Raw genomic sequence first — 22,666 nt, 5'->3', positions numbered from 1 at the left:
CACCCATGATTACCATTCCCTTTTTACAAGCCCCCATTATTTCCTGATTGTGGCCAGAGCCTCTACAATTTCCACCCTTAATTCCCTCAGTAATCTAGGATACATCTCATCCAGAGCGAATGACTTTTCTACTTTGAGTGCTGCCAACCTTTTTAGTACCTCCTCTCTCTCCATTTTTAGTCTAACCATTTCTCTAATACCTGCTCTTTTACTGTGACATTGGCAGCATCCTCTTTACATAGAATATATGGCACAGAAACAGGTCATTTGGCCCAACCAATCCATGCCGGAGTTTATGCTCTACTCCAGCCGCCTTCCATCCTTCCTCATGTAACCCTCTATTCCTTTCTCCCTCATATGCTTATCTAGCTTCCCCTTAAATTAATCTATACTATTCCCTGTGGTTCCGAGTTGCACATTCCCACCACTCTTACTTCTGAATTTCCTATTTTATTTCTTAGTGACTATCTTATATTGATGGCCTCTAGTTTTGCTCCTTCCCACAAGTGGAAATACTCTGTCTACTCTATCAAAACCTTTCATAATTTTAAAGACCTCCATTAGGTCACCCTCAGCCTTCGCAAGAGAAAAAAGACCCTGGTTGTTCATCCTTTTCCGATATGGATACACTTGCATTTCTAGTATCATAGTTGTAAATCTTCTCTGCAGTGCCACTATATCCTTTTTATAATATGGTGAGCAGAACTGTATGCAGTACTTTAAGTGTGGTTTAACTAAGGTTCGATACAGGTTTAGCATAACTTCCCTACTTTTCAATTCTATACCTCTAGAAATAAACCCCAGTGCTTGGATTGCTTTTTTTAATGGCCCTGCTAACCTGTGTAGCAACTTTGTGATTGAGCTCCTCTATTGTTCGTTAATTGTAATCAAATAGATACTGTCTTTGAACCCTCAAATACATCATCCCTCTCGAGTGCTGTAACATTATCTTTGATCAATACTGTCAAACGCCCCCCCCTCCTTTTTCTCTTCCCAATCGTTCCTGAATACCTTGCAGCCCGGAATATTAAGAGCACACTCCTCCCCTTGTTTGAGCTGCTAGATCATAATCCCATGTAACTCCTTATGCCTGCAGCTCATCAATCTTATTTACCAAGCTCTGTGCATTTACGTACATGTACTCTAAAGCCATCTTAGTCTGCCTCGAATTTCTCATCTGATTCTTATCTTTGAACTACTCTTTATTCTAATGCAGTTTGTCTCTCTCAGTCCCCTGTGCACCTTGTATCTATCCCCTTCATCCTGGTGCTGCTCTCCTTGCCAAATTAGTTTAAACCTCCCCCCTACAGCACTAGTTAATCCTCCTGCAAAGACAATGGTCCTAGCCCTGCTGAAGTGCAACCCATCCATCTCGTACAGGTCCTTCCCGCCCCAGAACTGGTCCCACCAATGATATGATTTCTTTAAGCAGGGGAAGTGAGGTGCGTGCGTACGTGTGTGTGTGTAGGAACCAAGGTTTAAAATAATGGATAAATAAGAGTTTTATTTGGTTATCCTTTTGAGATGGAATATTTATAGAATCATACAACACAGAAGAGGTCATTTGCCCATTGTGCTGGTTCTTTATAACAATCCAATTAGTCCTATTCCCTTGCTTTTTCCCATTGCCTTGCAACATTTTCCTTTTTAAGTATATATCCATTCATCAAGGGAACCCACACCTTTTTTTTTAAATATAAGAAAAAACAGTTAACCAAAGTTAACAAGAATGAATCATATTTTTAAATTTAAACAAACTCAATAAAACCCAGTTCACCTGATCATAAGACCAGAGGTAACTGTACACATTTGTGGCCATGCTGTAAAGCTTCGTCCACCTGGAATAGAAACATAGAAAATAGGTGCAGGAGTAGGCCATTCGGCCCTTCGAGCCTGCACCACCATTCAATAAGATCATGGCTGATCATTCCCTCAGTACCCCTTTCCTGCATTCTCTCCATATCCCTTGATCCCCTTAGCCGCAAGGACCATATCTAACTCCCTATATATCCAATGAACTGGCATCAACAACTCTCTGCGGCAGGGAATTCCACAGGTTAACAACTCTGACTGAAGAAGTTTCTCCTGATCTCAGTCCTAAATGGCCTACCCCTTATCCTAAGACTTTGTCCCCGGTTCTGGACTTCCCCAACATCAGGAACATTCTTCCCGCATCTAATCTGTCCAGTCCCGTCAGAATCTTATACGTTTCTATGAGATCCCCTCTCATCCTTCTAAACTCCAGTGAATAAAGGCCCAGTTGATCCAGTCTCTCCTCATATTGACAGTCCAGCCATCCCGGGAATCAGTCTGATGAACCTTCACTGCATTCCCTCAATAGCAAGAACGTCCTTCCTCAGATTAGGAGACCAAAACTGAACACAATATTCCAGGTGAGGCCTCACTAAGGCCCTGTACAACTGCAGTAAGACCTCCCCGCTCCTATACTCAAATCCCCTAGCTATGAAGGCCAACGTACCATTTGCCTTCTTCACCGCCTGCTGTACCTGCATGCCAACTTTCAATGACTGATGAACCATGACACCCAGGTCACGTTGCACCTTCCCTTTTCCTAATCTGTCGCCATTCAGATAATATTCTGCCTTCGTGTTTTTGCCCCCAAAATGGATAACTTCACATTTATCCACATTATACTGCATCTACCATGCATCTGCCCACTCACCTAACCTGTCCAAGTCACCCTGCAGCCTCTTAGCGTCCTCCTCACAGCTCACACCGCCACCCAGTTTAGTGTCGTCTGCAAAATGGGAATCGAGTCTGCCCTGTCCAGCTCCCCGAACAAGTTTTTTTTTCCTTTTCACTTTTAATAAAAATGTTTGTGCTGCTCATCAAGCTATGGGATGTTAGTTGGGGAATGGTACCCTTCCCAATTCAGACACCCAGGGCTAGACTTTCCACTTTGTTGGCTATCGCCCAAAAAATGGGCGATATTCCAGCGATGGTCGATTTGTCAAGACTTACGGATCGCTGGAACATTGCCCATTTTTTGGATTGTCATTTTCCACTCGCCAATAGGCCAGCAAAGTGAAATGGGCAAAGCGAAAGGTCAGCGATGTTATGTGGGCCCAGCGAATGGCCAGCGATGTGGAAGGCAAAAGCTTCCCTAGCAACGGTCTTCTGCACATGCGATTTTTTTTTGGTGGACAGCTTTTCCCGTGTTTCGGGAGGCTGTTGCTGAGGAGGAGAGAGAGAGAAATGAGAGGAGTAAAGATAGTGAGAGAGAGAAGAAAATAGAGAATAGAGTGTGACAGAGTGGAATAAAATAGAGAAAAAATATATAAAAGCAGTTGGAGAGAGTTGGGAGTGACAGATAAAAATGTCATCATTGGACAATGTGGAGGGGGATCAGAAGAGGGAAAAGCCTTTTTCCGACGAGGCCAATGAGGCCCTGTCCAGGAGATGCACTCCAGGTGGGCCGAATTAACCCGAGGTGGCAGTGGGAAACCTCCACCCCGGGCCTACCGGAAAATTTGGGGCCAGATCGCGGACGTCGTCTCCTCGGCGTCCCACGAGGCGAGGGGGCCTGACCAGTGCCGCAAATGCTAGAACAGCCTGGTGGTGTCAGCACGAGTAAGTACAGATTTTATATTGTATTGATTTAATTAATTGTTGTAAATTATTTACATACATACATAAATAAATGCATATATACATACATACATGCATGCATAGAGACATATATATATATTCCCTGCTAGTGTCTGGACAGGGCTATGAACCTGTGCTCTTTAAGTCTTTCTGGCTGCTGCAGTATAGAGAGGTGTGTGTGTTAAGTGTAGCTCCTAAACATGCTGAGCTTTGTTACAACCGTGCATCAACTGCTGATCCTATTTGCATGTAACGTTTTAAACTGTTGTGTTTCCATGCTACTAACTAGTCAATTAGTTTATGCCATGCTCTTTTCTCGTTTGCAGAAGACGATATCTAACAACCACAGCGAGCAGAGGCGCACCGGAGGGGACACTGCTCAGCTGCAACCAGTGACTGACCTCGAGGAGTGTGCAGCCGTGCTTGTGGGCCATGAAAGTCATTCGGCCACCACCGGTGGTCTTGCAGAACCCCGCTATGCGTCTCGTGAGTAATGTGTCAAACAGTTTTAAAAAGTAATGTAACATCCTGTAATTATAATGCAATATATGAATGATGTCATGTCATGTCATGTCATGCAGCCTTTGTTGACAACATAAGAAGCAGTAAGAGCAGGGGATGCAGCCGCGACAGCTTTCTGGGGCAGTGAAATCCACATGATGTATTAATATGTAACGTCTCTCGGTAATGTGTACCCTTATGTTCTAATAAGCTTAATAATCTCAAATGTGCTTCGAAGGTCATCCAGAGATGACAGTGGAGGTCGCACCTGAGGAAGAGGAACAGGAGGAGGAGGAAGAAATATCTACCACTGAACCAGAGGAGGAGGAACATTTGTTGGATCTCACAGAGGGGGATGAACCTGTGGACACCTTGGACGTCTCTATTGAGACAGAAGAGGCACCAGGACCGAGCGGCGTGCAGCCGGCAACGCCAAGGCGCATTATAGTGCGCACGCCGACCCCACGGAGGTCAGGTCAGCGAGGTCTGCATTTGCCTCCCATGGATGATCCGTTGGAGGGATTGATCTCCCTGTGTGAGGAGACGGTCACGATAAGTCGCGAGCATCTCCAGGCTTTTCATGAGTTTATGCAGGGCTTTGCACAGATGTTTGCTGAGCATATGGAGGTTGTGAAGCAGACACTTGCAGTTACCACCACCAATGCCTTGCGGCATGCGCTGTTGGCTGCGCACGGTGCTGCACCCCAAAGTGTCGTGCTCAGTCGGAGGAGTACCAGCCCAAGCACTCAAGCGAGTTAGGAGGAAGAACTTCCTTCTCAGTCGGAAGACGAATCGATTCCCCCGCTTCGTCTTCCCCTGCAACACCCCAACAGCCGAACGAAGTCTTTCCATTGCCCGCTGCACGCCAGACTCGTCTCGGTCTCCGGGGACCAAAACGGGCGGGTGGGGCTAGAACACGGGGGAAAAGGATCTGGAGGGAAACGTGGCCGCAGGTAGGGAGGGGATGTTTTTATTGATACTTTTATTGTTATTGTTGTGTTTCTTTTTACTGTTGGTTTATAGTTGGGGGGGTGGGTGGGGTTGTTAAAAATTCAAATTCTTGTTAAATTCAATTAAAAAAATGTATGTAACTATTGTTGGGCATCGTCTTATAATAACGCAAGTTAAGTTAAGCTAAGCTAAACATTAATGCAACTGTTGTTCAACAATGGCCAGGTCAGGGCAGTGCAAGTAAGGCTAAAACGTAACAATGCAAATGCAACTGTTGTCTAACCATTACTGTGACTGTCCCCAATGTAAGTTTATGCAAAGCGCTCATTTATGAGCTGCTGGCGCAACAGCTTTGCGGCTGCGTAACTCCCACGGGGTTTCTCCAGTCTTCTTGTGGGGGGGGGCGGTGGTGGGACCATGAATTCATCGCCAGACTGATTGTCCTCCCCGAGGTCCTCAACAGCCTCCTCCTCCTAGTCGTTTGCCTCTTCCGCCCCCATTCCTTCTGGAGGTGGACCAGCAGCCCCATCTGGCATTTGTTGTCCTCTCCGTATAGCTAGATTATGCAACATGCAACACACCACAATAAACTCAGTGACCTGGTCAGGGTGGTACTGTAGGCTGCCACCAGAGCTGTCCAGGCATCTGAAGTGCTGCTTGAGCACTCCAATTGTCTTTTCAACAATGTTGCGTGTAGCTATGTGGCTTTCGTTGTAACGTTTCTCGGCTTCAGTCAGGGGATTATGCAGGGGGGGGTCATGAGCCAATTGGCAAGGCCATATCCTTTGTACCCCAGCATCCAATCGTGACCTGACTGACAAACAGGTCAGGAATAGCACACGATTACGCAGGATGTGCACATCATGGATGCTGCCTGGAAATGTAGCATTTACTGCCATGATTATTTGGTTGTGGTCGACAACGAGCTGCACATTCAGGGAGTGGAATCCCTTTCTGTTACGTAACACCTCCACGTTCTGTAAAGGGGCTTTCAGGGCAATGTGCATACAGTCTATTGCTCCCTGCACCATGCAAAGTTTTCTATTCTCGAGAAACCCAAAGCTCTCCCAGTTTGTGCCTCCCTGGTCATAGGGAAGCTTATAAAGTCCATCCTGTGAGCGTAAAGGGCTTGAGTCGAATGGAGCAGTGTGTGGCGTGCTGAGAGATACCACAGATGTCACCAGCTGAAGCTCGGAAGGATCCAGATGTGTAGAAGGATAGTGCCACAGTAACCTTTACCTCAATGGGCAGTGTGGTCCTGATGGTGCTGGTAGCCTGCAGATCCCCCTTGATGAGCTGGCATATCTCATCGATGACCTCCTTCCGGAAGTGCAGCCTCCTAAGACACGCATTTTCAGACAAGTTGAGTAAGATTGCTTTTCCCTGTACCTTCGTTGGCTGTACGTTCGCCTCCTCTGCCTCCACATTACTCTGCCACTCTTCGATTGATCAGTCACAAGTAATGGCAGAGAAGCCATAGGCCCCATCACGATCACTAATATTATCACTTGCTTAAATGCACTTTTTAGCTAAAAAAAAAATGCTTACTCTACTAAAATAAAACCTATTATAATTATTAAATATAAGTATAAATATGAGTGAATCTATCTGTAAAAGACCCTTAAATAACTCTCAATTTATAAGCTCAAGTTTTTTAGCAGCCTCCTCCCTTCCTCCAACATTGAAAGTCGCGTCCATAGTGCCCAGTTCTGTGAGGAAGGCCTGGGAAAAGCAACTATTCTCCAGCGATGTTCTCGGCGAGCGATCAGCCTGGTGATGTGCTGAAAGTTGGGCTGGGCGATGACCTCAGCGATGTGAGCCAAAAGTTGGGGGGAGAATTTTCCGGCGATGTTCCAGCCTAACATTCCACTTTTCAGTCAAAATGGGCAATAGCAGGCCGTTTTGGGCGATGTATGAGCACTAGGCCAGTGATGTGAAGTGGAAAGTCTAGCCTCCAGTGTTGACATGCAGCAGTTGCAGATCAGTTATAGTACAGCCAGATGCAGAGTAAAGCTTGCTCTTCCTGCTCCAAGAATGTGCCATAACCTCAAACTCAGAAAAACATCCCTATTGCAGCAGTATGACAATTTTTAAATTTCCCACTCCAGCCATCCTGTGGTCTCATTGACACAGCCAATTAGTGCCAGTTTTGTGCCGTAGACCCAGACCCACTAGGAACTGGATTGAGACTGTCCAAACTCAGTCAGAAGATAGAGGAAACTTCCATCCCATCAGTGAACGAGATTTGAACTGAGAGGTGAAGGAGTCATGTCTAACCCACTCCAGCCCAGTCTTGGTAGCAAATGAGGTATTGTTTAATTCCACACATCTAGTCTATTGAGGTTATTTAATCAAGGTGCAAATGGAGATGGCTTTATTGGTCTCCTTTGCCATTACAGAACATCACATACACTGAGAGGGTGCAGAATGATGGCGAAGTGCCAGTGGATAAGCAATCATTGTATTTTTATATTCAGTAGCATTTGTTTGTATACCAGCATTTCTTTTTGTGTTACCATATTAGAGCCATAACTTAAACCTCACAACAAATAAAGGTTTGCATGGAGAATGGCAGAGAAATCAATCTTATAATATTAATAACTCTTTTCTAATAGTTTAATCTTACCTATTTGGAACTGTAATTGAGTAAACGACAACCTTTGTTCAACAGCTGATCGTCTCATCCTCTTCACTGACGTTGCATCTGCATTCACACCTGTATGTCTTTTTCTTTTCCCTGCATTAGTCGTCACCATTTCTGCATTTTCCTTTTGTGAATTCTTTTCAACGACTGGGTTACTGTTGCTACCCAATGAAGGGAAGTGATCGCTGGCAACTTGGCAGGGCATTGACTGCTTGCTAGTAAAGTGCTTAACTTTTTTAGATGGTGAACTGCTAAGCCCATTCTCATTACTTGTCCTTTCTTTGTGCTTTCTCTTCCCTTTTAGTTCATATAAAGTATGACCTGCAGAGTTTAAGCTTTGTGTTTCAAATGCATTAACAGCAGAGGCATTTATTTCATTGCATGGATCACTATTTTCTTCAGTGTACCTCTGAAGGTTACTTGTGCCTTTAGTATCAGATGAGCTATTTTTGGACTGTTGCCAAGCACCATAATTTCTGAAATGGCTCTGATCCAGAGAGTTGATCTTCCTTAGAAATACCCTGCACTCTTTAAAATTCCCCAGTTTCCAATTTGCATTTCTGAAAGTGTCTTTTTGTTGTCCCCCCATAACAGATTCTTCTGGTCCTGAATGTTTTGCAGTATTTTCTAGTTTTTCTGTTTTGTTGCATTTGGATTTGTTGGTTGAATTTAAGGTCTGTATATCTGCACAACCAGATAAACCAGCACCTAGGTTACTTGCAGATGTAAGTTTATCTTGGTTTTCATTTTCCTTTCCATTGGGCAATAATGCAGGCTCCTTTTCAGATGGAAAGCTATTTATTTCAAGCTCAGTTTTTTGACTAATTTTGCTTTCTACAATGTTCACAGAGTCTTGTTTCAGACTTTGGTATTGTGGATTTCCATTTACACGTTTCCAAACAGACTTCCATTGTTTGTACTGTACTCTGTGATTGTGTGACATTTTCTTGTGGTGTAGTGGCTTACAGCAAACAATTTTGTTATTTTCTACTAGAAGCCTCCTTTTAGCTTCAAAGACTTTAAACTTGGACATTCTGTTTGACAGTCGGAAATGCCCTCTTGATCTTATAGGGGATTCTAGTGCAAATTTTTTAAGGTGCTTTTTCAAATGTTCTGCCTGAGGGCTTGGACAGATATCAACTTGACTTCCTGCTGCTATAACTCCTTTAGCATTCAGAACTTCAATAGGATCACGTGCATTTTCTTTTCTTACAATGGATAAAGAATGAGTTTCTGTTGTTTGCATAAACCATGTACGAATTTTATCCATATTACAATTTCCCTGAAACAACATTTGGATAGGAGAAATTTGAACCTGCTCATCATCATCTGCAACCATCACCGATTTGGTTACTCCTTCTAACTGAAGTGGATATTTTTTTTTGTCAGAAGTAATCATCAGTTCTGTAGCATCAACAGGAAACCAACCACTGTTTATCTGTTCAAATCTCATGTCAAGTTCCTCCTGTAAACTTTGTTTTGAAGTGGAGGTGTGCCACCACCTGAGTGAAGTCCTGGATATAAAAATTGGATCTGCTGAAGTTTCAAAACCAGAGTCAAATTCAGCTACTTCATTCTTGGTTTCCTCCTTATTACTTTCTGATGTAACATTTGAGGTGATATTCTCAGATACCATTTTAATACCCAACTTTCTGCTTTTAGCAAGTTCATTTCCTGCTTTGTTTAAAAGCAGCTTCCGAGATTTACGTACCAAGGCACTACTTTGAGAAAATGAACAGGAATTTGCGAAGGAATGCAGGAAGTACAGAGATGGCTTTCTAATTCTAGCAGAATGCCTCAAAGGTACGGCAGATTTTACTTTCTTCTCACTAACAATTTCTTTTGAGTTGGTTTCACAATCATTTTGAATTCTTACAGAAGACTCTTTATATAAATCACAGTCTTTGATAGGTGTATCTGCAGATAATTGATTTGAAGGCGGAGACTCTTGGTCTAATGGAGGTAATGCACTATTAATACAGACTTTTCTTTCCTGAGGTGATACTGCATCAACAGTTACTGATATACCTGAAATCTTCACTTTTGCAGGACGTCCAGGTTTTCGCTGTCCACCTTTGTAAGTTTTAACAGCTGTAGGCTTACTACTTTGACAAATAGCATTACCACTGGTATGAAGTGAAACAGTTTTATCTTTTATGGGTCTAACTAAATCATATCCATATTCACTTTTAATCAGTGAAGATGCAGAACCATCAGGTTTGCCTTCCAATTCCTCTGCAGCAGAGCCCTGCGCAATGTCTTCTATTTGTTTCAAATCACTGTCATTAGTATTTGTAAGGTGATTATTTGCTACGATTTTATCATTCTCAGATACAAATCTTTTGAACCTTCTTGATCTTCCATAGACAACAGTAATTCTAATATTACGGCTATCATCTGTGAATGGTGGATATGATGTTTTGAGTTTTTCAGTATCTGGAGCTTCAGCTGTACACACAACAGGTTCTGAAAACTCTACTTTAGGTTTAGGTGGTCTGCCCTTGGGCCTTTTAACCTGCTTTTCCACTGGTGGACCTAGTTTTTTGGGACGACCAGGTTTCCGTTTTAGAATCGATTCATCCATTTCCTTTGAAGCCACTGTTATTTCTACCATCTGATCAATGATTTCAACTTCAGTATCATTTCTTGCATAACTGCTTGAGCGACAAGAAGCACTGTTACAATTGAGTGCATCAATTTTAAGATTGCAATTTACTTCCTCACAGGTTGTTGGAGAACTTTTTGAACAACTCTGGAAACATTCTGTTGCATTATTACTTTCAGCAGATGAATTTTGGAAATATTCCGCTGTATTACCACTTTCAGAAGCAGGTGAATTACCTTCTTTTGGTACTTTAACGAGAATTTCTTCAGATCCAACCGTTGAAATACAACTGTTTGTGTCAAGCTTAGATGAAGAGCTTACAGATGTCAGAGTATATTTAACTCCTTTATCACTGTTTATTTCAGAGAGAAACATGAGCTTTATGGGGCTGTTGTAGTTAACTGAACAATTCTGACCCATGTCGGTTTTAGTTGTAGAACCAGTATTCTCATGAACTGAGCATTTACAAATTGCATGATGTAGACACCTCTGCTGCAATGGAGGATTTACACTCAGACAGTCATTTGCCAATAATGAATTAGAGTCAAGTATATTTGTGGCTCCAGGTTCAGGAGCACTAGAAAGCAAATTGTTTACTGCATTCTCCAAAGTTCCCCATTTGTCAACTAATTTTCTGTTGCCCTTAGTGCAAATATCAATACAAATATCAGGTTGTGCAGGGCTATTATGTTCCATGGAACAAACAGTTTCCAATCGGTCAGCGTTTAACACTGTAGGTGTCTTTTGCTTTATATTATTGCATTGATCCATAAATTCATTTGGTTCTTGTGATGGGTGAAGCATCACCTCAGGTGAATGAGGCTCATTTATATGTTCTTCAGTGCCAAATGAACAATCAATGCTATTAATATTTTTGCTCTTCAGGGCCTCAGGCTGATCAGAAGCTGATACTTCAAAACTTTCAGTCACTTCATATACAACTACGTTATCCTGCTCTTCACCATGTAGTCCTTGTTTCATGGGGCTATCAGTGTTAGACATTTCACAAGCACTATTCTCACAGTCCATACCAAATTTTTTTGCCTTAATAGTTTTTCGCTGGAGATTTTCTGGAAAACAGGCAGCATAGAACATTTTTCTGGGTTCAGTAATGTATATAGAAAACCTTTCTGGAGGCAGAATATTTCGTTTGGCCCTGCCAATGTTGGACCTACAATCCATTTTCTCTGAATTTTGTAAGCCCACAGGAGTTTCTTTGCAACCATGATCAGCTGTTGACTTCTCAGTGTTCTCCCTTGGAGTCTCCACAATCATTTCATGTACCTCAGGAGTGTTCAACAGATCTGAGTTTGAACTCTCTTTTGATGAATTTAAACCCTCTGTCACATCTCTAGTTTCACTTGTTACACATTCTTCAGATAAGCTCTTAAATTCAGCTTCACACTGGCCAGGGAAACTCTGATGTGTATTTATGCTATTAACATTCTGCAAATCTTCACTGATGGGTGAATAGTCCCTTTCTGGTGAACTTGTATATTTAATGCAGCTCTTTGCTGACTTCTTTCCAAATTTTTCAGTTGTTGATTTTTTACTTAAAAAAAGCTGGTCAAGATTTGCAAGGTCTCTTTTTATTTGCACTGTTTGACGTCGAGATGATGGAGAATCTGGAGAATTATGCAGAGCAATTAACGTTTCTTGACGTTTTCGAAAACGGGTTTGAATTATTCGGTTTTCCTCATGCTGCTTAAGTAACTCCATTAGGCTATAATCACTAACTTTTGCTTTGTGTAGCAAAGTAGTTGCAATTTCTCTCAATTTAAGACTACCATTATTTCCTTGATAAGAATCACTGTTGGAGAGGTTAGCCAAAATTTGGCCTTCATCTGATGCTTCTATTGATTTTAATTTTTCATTTATTCGTTCCATTACCTCCTGAAATGAAGCAGAATTTTCACCTTTTTCCAGATCATTCTCAGACTCTGATGATCTACTAATTTCACAATCAACTACCTCAAATTCATCCCTTCCTTTCTGGATTTTTTCTGTAAACTTTGATTTGGTCTGAGTTTGGCTCCAGACCCCTGGGCCACAATCATCTTCCTCTTCTGGTGAAAGAGAGGGAGGTTGGGTGATGATAAGTTCAATACTATTAGCATCCAAGGTTGAAACAGTTTTGCTCAGTCCATCAATTTCAAACTCGTCAGTTCTTACTGGCGATAAAGGTGGAGGGGACGGACTTCGTGGTCTACTATAATCTTTGACATTATATGTCAGGTCAGAAGATTCTGCTGCTTCTACATTGCAAGTCTCTTCAACTGGAAGTTCACTGCAAGCTTGAATGGTAGCTCCTTCAGCATAAATATGCCCAGAAAAATGTTTATAGGACCCAGTGTAAACCTGGTACATATTGCTCTTGTTACACTCTTTGCAAACATCATTATTTATTATCGTAAAACACCCAAGAGTGCCTTTTTTGCATGATAAACAATGTAGATCTTTCATGAAACTGTAGGGATGAACCCATGGAAAAGGAACTGGCTGTACAGTTCGCACGGAGCAACTTTTACACCATCTGATTCCATTACAATTACACAATTCCTCATTTGCTTTATTTTCTTTGAAATCAGATGAGGAATTTTGACACTGTGAAGGCCTTTGATCTCTGCTATGCACATTGGAAGCACCTTTTTCTTGCATTAGACACTTTAGCATTATCATAAGAAGTTTCTGATGATTAGGGCATAATGTAGATAAAATTTCATTCAATTCGGTTACTTTGTAGTTTATGCAACCAGTTTTCCTGGTAGAGTTGGACACCGTTCCTGCATCACTTTCCATCTCATAACTGTAGAAATAAAATAAATATAAATGAAACATGGCATTGCAATTTTTTTCCCCAGAAAAAGGCCACAATTATTAAAGATAACTAAATTATTTAAATACATCTCACTAAAAAACATTACACTGTAAACTCAAATGTTCAAAATCAGCTCTTTGAAGTAGAGGTGCTCACTTGTAAAGTGAGAACTAGTTTTTGACAGGATAGAATACTGTGCCAAAATCTTTCTACTTACACACGAATATCCTGCAAAAAACATAGAAATATAAAAGCTACAGCATTTTTTTCAGACATACTAAGTTGTCTGTACATCAAAGGAATACAATCGCCATTTACACTAAGTTTGAAGTGAGAACTTATCATGCACAAATTAGATTTAAAAATGAAATCAAACTGCAAAAATTTAGAGAATGCCGATGTCCTGTGGTTGAATTATTTTGAAAGATCCAGAAAAATATATCTTTAAGTTGTCGTTACTAAATTTTGAGTAACTAGACAACTGTGCACATATTTAAATAACCTGCTTTTGGGGGAGCGGGGGGGAGTATCCTAACATGATACTTGACTTGCTGGCATCAAGCATAACTATTGTACATGAAATTAAGTTAAAGTAATCAGATCATATCAAACAGAAACAAACATACACGATTACATTAATTTCCAATTTAAGTTTATAACATTAATCTGAGGGATTCACTTCCATTTCCAGACATGTTGGTGCAAAATTTAAATCCTATGCAAGTTGTTCTACAACATAGAAACATAGAAAATAGGTGCAGGAGTGGGCCATTCGGCCCTTCTGCACCACCATCCAATAAGATCATGGCTGATCACCACCTCAGTACCCCTTTCCTGCTTTCTCTCCATACCCCTTGATCCCTTTAGCCATAAGGGCCATATCTAACTCCCTCTTGAATATATCCAATATATGAACTGGCATCAACAACTCTCTGCGGTAAAGATTAAAGAGATGTCTAAAAATGGAATGCCTGAGAAATACCATTACAAATGAAACTTACTCATTTTTCATTCCAGGAGAGACCATGATTTAAAAAAAAAGAAAACTTAACTTTAAACAAACACCCAGCCTCGGAACATTTCTTTAAACAGATATTGGATAGCAGTGAATGAATGTAGGCGACTGGCATTTATGGTGTGAAAATATGCTCAGACTGCTAATTGGTTAGGAGTTATACAACTGTACTTGAGACTAGTAACTACAATGTTTTACATTCCAGCGCACACATTAGCTGATAGGTGACCAGTTTTGTGATGTCAGCTGATTATTGCTTACTGATAGAACGATCAGCAGGCAATAGGGAAACTTATTTTTAACATCTGATCACCATCTATCCAGATCCAGTGTTCAGCTTTTTAGTCCTAGGATACAATGATTCTTTTGGGCTGATAACAGTTAAGTATGCATATGCTGGGCAAAAGAATGTATTATTTTTATAGCTAGTTAGCATCAAATACATCCTGCTTCGGTACAGCAGGTACAATTATGGATAAAATTATAGCTATAGTCCCCAACAATATTATCATAACCCCAAACTCAAGAGCTCAGGCTGCCTCTCCACCCTGTCACTAATGTGACATTTCCATTTTCAATACTATTTCTTTACATTGAACTGATATTGTTAATTTGGTATCAAATTATCAACAGTACTGAACTATGGAACCACACCCATTACAAACAAGAAGAAGAAAAATTGCAAAACTCCTTTCAATTAGCAACCTCATAGTTTAAAGGGAGATGGAAGTACCCTATCAGTTTTGAGCCATTAAGCGTTTTAAAATCAGGAGCTAAGTGTTTCAACTACTCCATTGCACAAACCAATCCCAAGGGTATAATATTTTTAATTCTTTACACAAAAATACTAACCTATATCATCCACAAACATGTTATTGTTGTGCACAACTCATTGCTTAATTTACCTACATGCAAAAGGAGAAACATTGCATTTAAAGCTAAACAAAATCTATTAGTAGTAGTTAATTGGAAAATTGGTTAGAATAATTGTCTGTGAAAAAGGATTGCCACAATTCACTAATCTTCCAAGAACCTGGCCAAAAATATGGGCAAGTTGACCCATGGTGGAGCTATGGTGAGGCATTACTAAGTTGATGCTGTTGCAGTTCAGATTCCTGCAAATATGATAATTAAATCACAAAGGCTCTTTGAATTTGATATGACTCATGATTGAAAAGCCTAAAACACAGTCCAATTATAAATTCTCAAAGTTCATATCTTGCCTTTAAGAAAAAACGCAAGTTGTTATGTATATAGCAGAATGATAATTTTCCAATTTGTATTTGAAGCCTTCAATTGCAGGAACTGGACTACTTTCCAATTACTCTTCACTTTTCTTAAAGAACAGCTCCAAAAGCATATTTTTAGCAATTTGTTGGTTAGTTTAAATTTATAGTGCAACAACCTACTGTGACTAAGCATTTTCAAAGATATTTATTAGCATTACCTAAGAATTTTGAAATAATTGGTCTTCATCGATTGACAGATGCAAAGGCCATCTTGGTCATCGAAATCACTGGCATATCTTTACTTCGTAGTTCTTACCAAAATCACATTGTATAAACTGAATATTTTTCATTAAGCTATTTAGTACGAAATGTATTTGACAAATAGGGGTACCTCCACAATTTCTTAACAGTCACTTAGACTTTGTCTCGAGACCAATATATTCAAAGGCTTATTAGAGTACCTTCCATGCATTAAGTAGTATTGCCAATTTCTACAGTTCATGACAGAGGGGCAAATATAGCAATTTAGCTACCTGTTAACATTTTTCAAAGGGACTATTTGTACTGTACTTTCTCAGTTGAGTCCTTTCCCCCGATGACTCACTTCCTCCCCCCACCCTTCCGCTAGTCGAGTCCGCCCCCGCCGACTCCCGCCGGAACTGGAAGTAGGACCCTGCGATCAGTCGACCACGTTCCACGAGCCTCCACGTGACTGGGGGAGAGAGATGTATATATCCTGGAAGGGGGGGGGGGGGGGGGGGCAAGAGCATGCTTGGGCGGGCAGGCAGCGAGAGCTTGGGGGGGGTTGGGGGCAGGGAACAGAAAGAGCTTGGGAAGGGGAGCAGTGGGGGGGGAGAGAAACAGAGAGAGCTTGTGGAGGTGGGGGGGGCAGAGAGCTTGTGGAGGGGGGGGGCAGAGAGAGCTTGTGGAGGGGAGGGGAGAGAGGGAGGGAGGGAGGGAGGGAGGGAGAGAGAGAGAGAGAGAGAGAGGTGAGAAATATACATATATATATGGAGGGGGTGAGGGTGTGGAGAGAGAGAGAAAGAGCGAGCGAGAGCTTGGGGAGGGAGGCGGGCAGAGAAGGGGGGGGCAGAGAGAGCTTGGGGAGGGGGCCAGAGGGTGCATGAGGGGGGTTGGAAAACAGAGAGAGCTTGAGGAGGGGGGGGGGGGAGAAACAGAGAGCGCTTGGGGGGGGGGGGAAAAGAGAGAGAGCTTGGGGGGGGGGGGGGAAAGAGAGAGAGCTTGGGGGGGGGGGGGAAACAGAGAGAGCTTGGGGAGGGGGCGGAAACAGAGAGAGCTTGGGGAGGGGGCGGAAACAGAGAGAGCTTGGGGGGGGCAGAGAGAGAGAGAGAGAGAGAGAGGAGGTGAGAGATATATGGGGGGGTGAGGGTGTGGAGAGAGAGAGAGAGAGAGAGAGAGAGAGAGAGAGAGAGAGAGAGAGAGCTTGGGGAGGGAGGCGGGCAGAGAGAGACTTGTGAAGGGGGGGCAGAGAGAGCTTGGGGAGGGGCGGTTGGAAAACAGAGAGAGCTTTGGGAGGGGGGGAGGGGGACAGAGAGGGCTTGGAGAGGGGGGGAAACAGACAGAGCTTGGGGAAGAAGGGGGGGCAGAGAGAGCTTGTGGAGGGGAGGGCAGAGAGAGAGAGAGGGGAGAGATATACATATTATATATATGGAGGGAGTGAGGGTGTGGAGAGAGAGAGAGCGAGAGAGAGCGCGCTTGGGGAGGGAGGCGGGCAGAGAAGGGGGGCAGAGGGTGCTTGAGGAGGGGGCTTTGGAAAACAGAGAGCTTGAGGAGGGGGGGTGGGAAACAGAAGCGCTTGGGGGGGGGGGAAGAGAGAGAGCTTGGGGGGGGGAAACAGAGAGAGCTTGGGGGGGGAACAGAGAGAGAGCTTGGGGGGAGGAACAGAGAGAGCTTGGGGGGGGAAACAGAGAGAGCTTGGGGGGGGAACAGAGAGAGCTTGGGGGGGGAACAGAGAGAGCTTGGGGGGGGAACAGAGAGAGCTTGGGGGGGGAACAGAGAGAGCTTGGGGGGGGAACAGAGAGAGCTTGGGGGGGGAACAGAGAGAGCTTGGGGGGGGAACAGAGAGAGCTTGGGGGGGGAACAGAGAGAGCTTGGGGGGGGAACAGAGAGAGCTTGGGGGGGGAACAGAGAGAGCTTGGGGGGGGAACAGAGAGAGCTTGGGGGGGGAACAGAGAGAGCTTGGGGGGGGAACAGAGAGAGCTTGGGGGGGGAACAGAGAGAGCTTGGGGGGGGAACAGAGAGAGCTTGGGGGGGGAACAGAGAGAGCTTGGGGGGGGAACAGAGAGAGCTTGGGGGGGGAACAGAGAGAGCTTGGGGGGGGAACAGAGAGAGCTTGGGGGGGGAACAGAGAGAGCTTGGGGGGGGAACAGAGAGAGCTTGGGGGGGGAACAGAGAGAGCTTGGGGGGGGAACAGAGAGAGCTTGGGGGGGGAACAGAGAGAGCTTGGGGGGGGAACAGAGAGAGCTTGGGGGGGGAACAGAGAGAGCTTGGGGGGGGAACAGAGAGAGCTTGGGGGGGGAACAGAGAGAGCTTGGGGGGGGAACAGAGAGAGCTTGGGGGGGGAACAGAGAGAGCTTGGGGGGGGAACAGAGAGAGCTTGGGGGGGGAACAGAGAGAGCTTGGGGGGGGGAACAGAGAGAGCTTGGGGGGGGGAACAGAGAGAGCTTGGGGGGGGAACAGAGAGAGCTTGGGGGGGGAACAGAGAGAGCTTGGGGGGGGAACAGAGAGAGCTTGGGGGGGGGAACAGAGAGAGCTTGGGGGGGGGAACAGAGAGAGCTTGGGGGGGGAACAGAGAGAGCTTCGGGGCGGAAACAGAGAGAGCTTGGGGGGGGGAACAGAGAGAGCTTGGGGGGGGGAACAGAGAGAGCTTGGGGGGGGGGAACAGAGAGAGCTTGGGGGGGGAACAGAGAGAGCTTGGGGGGGGGAACAGAGAGAGCTTGGGGGGGGAACAGAGAGAGCTTGGGGGGGGAACAGAGAGAGCTTGGGGGGGGGAACAGAGAGAGCTTGGGGGGGGGAACAGAGAGAGCTTGGGGGGGGAACAGAGAGAGCTTAGGGGGGGAACAGAGAGAGCTTGGGGGGGGGGGGAAGAGAGAGCTTGGGGGGGGGGGGGCGGAAACAGAGAGAGTTTGGAGGGGCAGAGAGAGAGAGAGAGATATATATATTATATATATGGGGGGGTGAGGGTGTGGAGAGAGAGAGAGAGAGAGAGAGAGAGAGAGAGAGAGAGAGAGAGAGAGAGCGAGCGAGCGCGCTTGGGGAGGGAGGCGGACAGAGAGAGACTTGTGAAGGGGGGGGGGCAGAGAGAGCTTGGGGAGGGGTGGTTGGAAAACAGAGAGAGCTTTGGGAGGGGGGGGAGGGGGACAGAGAGGGCTTGGAGAGGGGGGGGAAACAGACAGAGCTTGGGGAAGAAGGGGGGGCAGAGAGAGCTTGTGGAGGGGAGGGCAGAGAGAGAGAGAGAGAGAGAGAGCGCACGCTTGGGGAGGGAGGCGGGCAGAGAGAGACTTGTGAAGGGGGGCAGAGAGAGCTTGGGGAGGGGCGGTTGGAAAACAGAGAGCTTTGAGAGGGGGGAGGGGGGGGAGAGAGAGGGCTTGGGGAGGGGGGGGGAAGAGAGCGAGCTTGGGGATGGGGGGGGACAGAGAGAGCTTGGGGATGGGGGGGGCGAGACAGAGAGCGCTTGGGGATGGGGGGGGGAGAGAGAGCTTGAGGAGGGGGGGGACAGAGAGAACTTGGGGACGGTGGGGGGGGGACAGAGAGAGCTTGGGGAGGGTGGGGGGACAGAGAGAGCTTGGGGAGGGGGGGGGACAGAGAGAGCTTGGGGAGGGGGAGGGACAGAGAGAGCTTGGGGAGGGGGGGGGACAGAGAGAGCTTGGGGAGGGAAGAGAGAGAGCTTGGGGAGGGGGGGAACAGAGAGAGCTTGGGGAGGGAACAGAGAGAGCTTGGGGAGGGGGGGGACAGAGAGAGCTTGGGGAGGGAGGGGGACAGAGAGAGCTTGGGGAGGGGGGGGGACAGAGAGAGCTTGGGGAGGGAACAGAGAGAGCTTGGGGAGGGGGGGGGAACAGAGAGAGCTTGGGGAGGGGGGGGGACAGAGAGAGCTTGGGGAGGGGGGGGGGACAGAGAGAGCTTGGGGAGGGGGGGGGGACAGAGAGAGCTTGGAGAGGGGGGGGGGGGGACAGAGAGAGCTTGGGGAGGGGGGGGGGGGGAGACAGAGAGAGCTTGGGGAGGGGGGTGGACAGAGAGAGCTTGGGGGGGGGGGATCAGACAGAGGTTGGGGAAGGGGGGGGAAGAGAGCTTGGGGAGGGGCAGAGAGCGAGCGGGGGGGGGGGGGGGGAAGGAGAGAGAGAGCGAGAGAGCTGGGGGGGGGGGGGTGTGGTGAGGGATAGAGAGGGAGAGCGTGTGGGGAAGGGAAAGAGACCTGGGGTGGGGGGGGGTGTAAAGAGAGAAAGTGCTAGAGCTTTGGGGGGGGGGGGGGGACGAGAGAGAAGAGAGAGAGCTTGGGGGGAGAGAAAGAGAGCGCGAGCTTGGGGGGGGGAGTGGGGGAAGAGAGAGCGCGAGCTGGGGGGGGCCGGGGAAGGAGGGGAGGGGGAGGATGAGAGAGAGAGAGAGAGAGAGAGAGAGAGAGAGAGAGCAAGAGCGAGAGAGCTAAAGGGGGAGGGTTGTGGGGAAAGAATGAGATACACGGGGTGGGGGAGGAGGAGGAGGAGGAGGAGAAGAGAGAGACCGGGTGGTGGATCGGAGGAGAGGTTCTTCCAATGCAGAAGTCACGATGCGGTCACACTGACTTCATAGTCAGTAAACCTGTTAACAATCCGCACATAATGCCCCATCTATGACGGCGAGAGGGGGCGTTGTGCACTTGCGCTGGGGTAATGGACTTTGGCTGGCACTTTGTGGCTTCTGGGGAGATCTGTGCTCTGTGGCTTCTGGAAGTCAAAGTGGATCGAGTTACAATTTGCGATGTCAGTGAGAACTTGGGCTGGGCGGTTCCAGTTACATTCCAGAGAGGCTTATCCTCCAAGGGGACCAGAGACAAGGGGTGGCCATTTATACAGTACAAATAAACATGTCTTTTTAAAAATAAATAAATTAGCAGCAGCAATACTGTCATGGAGGGTGGCTTAGCAGACTGCAATTATATTTTGCTAGCCACACATACACCATTCCTATTTCACAGGCAGCCTATGAAGATGCAACAGAATCACTATTGAGTCATTTCAGCTAATCTGAAAAGAAGCAGAACCAGTTTAGGTTAGTACCCACCCCACCCAATAAATACATACATACATAAATAAAGCATACACCTCTGCAATTCACCAAACTTCATTAATTGCTGTTGGCAGCATTATTAAAATGTATAGTTTGGCATTTTGCAAGTGAAATCATTCCAAGGTGGAATGGAAAACGAAATCCACCAGTCTAAGATTTAGATATGAAAGTTAAATGAACACGCTGATAGAAAACTCTTACAATTGTAACAAGCCCATATTAAATTTGATTTCATTCTCTCGTGTTAATATCACCATCATACTAAATACTCGGTCACTGAAACTCCCTTGTAGTATCAAAAAAACTGCTTTTAATGCTGCACTATTGTAACACATTTGAAAACAATTATTGAATAAACATGCTTACGTTTACCAGTGGTACAAAAAGCAAAGATACATCTAGGCACATTTGTCAGCATGGGCTACTGGATATAATGATCATTATTAAGAACCTTGACTGATTTTTCCCCTCCATAACTTAGGGATGCTGAGACTACTGCAATACCCTCAGCCGAGTTCACTAACTTGAGTGTAGGCCAATGATTGAAAGCGGAACTTTCCCGATGGCTTTATACTACACCAAGCAGACCAAGCATCCACAGAATATCAGAGATAATTTGGCAGCTTATCCACAGTTGAAGATCAGATTGGCCAAACTTTCTTTGCTATGACCATCAATATCCCTCAGGCAGTGATAACCAGTGGTATTTCTCCATGGAATTCAAGGTGAAATGCTATGTTCTAACTCGACTATCTAAGAGCAAAAAATTATAATCAAGTCCTCGGCTGAAATATTTAATTTATTAATATTTGCTTTCTATTATTTAAAATCTTGGTTATAAAGTATGAAAGTCAGCATATTTGGGACACAATTTATCAGCCACACTGCTGTCTCATCTTAAAATCTGAAAAAGTTCACATTTTGTAATCTTTGTTCTGCTCAAAGTGCATACTTTGTGCAGAACAAAGATTAGATGTGGTGTATACTTTCCTATTTTCTGGTTTCTACACTTCTAGAAGGTCTAACAGCAGTAGCAAAAGTACATTTTTGAAAATAAATGAAATTTCAGTCATCATGGCTGGATTTACAAAATCCCTCACATATTACAAACTGCCCATTCTCAAGAAGAGGTTTGAGTGTAGTGAACATTATTTTACAAGAATGAGAAAGTTCAATTGAAAAGATAACTGGTTAGAAGAGACACTGGTATAATAGTTTTTCCTCACATTTGCATGTTATTAAGTAAAAATTAGCATTGTTCTTCATGGAGCTTCTGGAATTTTAATGAGAATACGTATACCTGAAAAGGATCATTTTATCTTAAAACTGAATTTGGGAAATGTGGTTTAAAGACTTGCGGCTTTCGGGGTTTTTCAGCGAAAACGGTAGCAGTACGTGAAAAATGACCGTTTTCACTGTGCTACCGTTTTTAGGCCGAACTTTGGGCCTTTTGGGGCATCGGTAAGGGAGGCGCTTACGATTATTCACGACGCAAAACGTGAGTTTCGGCAACTTTAGTCCGGGGTTGTTTACACTGCAAGAGAAGCCTTAGGAGGGGGGAAAAAAAACATTCCAAAAATATTTACAAGACCCTTAACTAAGTAATCGCTGCAAAAAAAATTAATTAAAACTTTAACTTACCTTTTTTGCAGATTTTCTAATTTACCGCTGCTGGCAAGGCTGCACCGACAGGTTTGACCCCGCAACGTACAGGTCGGGAGTGTGCCGAAATTCGATCGCAAATGCAATCGGAGTCATTGCATGTCGGCGCACCTCTCCCCAGCGGTACTTCAAAACGCCGCCGCAAAAAGCACCAGTGGATCCCGCCTGGGCTTTGCGACTGGGTTTGTGCCCCGGAGGATCAAATCGTGGCAAAAATCCAATCGCAAACCTCTCGAAAATCCGGACAATAGTATCAAAGAATAGTACAGTACAGAAGGAGGCCATTTGGCCCATTGAATCTTTTGAAAAGCAATCCAGTGAGTCTCACTCCCCCACATCCCTGCAATTT

General features: G+C 45.0%; 1 protein-coding gene across 9 annotated transcripts in view; it reads right to left on the bottom strand.

Annotated features, from left to right (window-relative positions):
* The window catches only part of lcorl (ligand dependent nuclear receptor corepressor-like), a 212,108-nt gene that overhangs the window by 9,331 nt on the left and 180,111 nt on the right, over positions 1-22,666 (bottom strand). For 7 of the 9 annotated variants that reach the window (XM_070870757.1, XM_070870758.1, XM_070870759.1 and 4 more), the window contains one exon: positions 7,688-13,116. In XM_070870757.1, the coding sequence (XP_070726858.1) occupies positions 7,688-13,116 (5,429 nt within the window). Of the gene's footprint in view, positions 1-7,687; positions 13,117-22,666 lie in introns of those variants that run through there. The other 2 variants (XM_070870775.1, XM_070870769.1) reach the window with 2 other exon arrangements.

Source organism: Pristiophorus japonicus, chromosome 2, assembly GCF_044704955.1.
Source record: "Pristiophorus japonicus isolate sPriJap1 chromosome 2, sPriJap1.hap1, whole genome shotgun sequence".
NCBI classification, from domain to species: domain Eukaryota; kingdom Metazoa; phylum Chordata; class Chondrichthyes; family Pristiophoridae; genus Pristiophorus; species Pristiophorus japonicus.
Note: the sequence above shows the minus strand (reverse complement) of the source record. Positions and strands in the feature narration are given on the sequence as shown.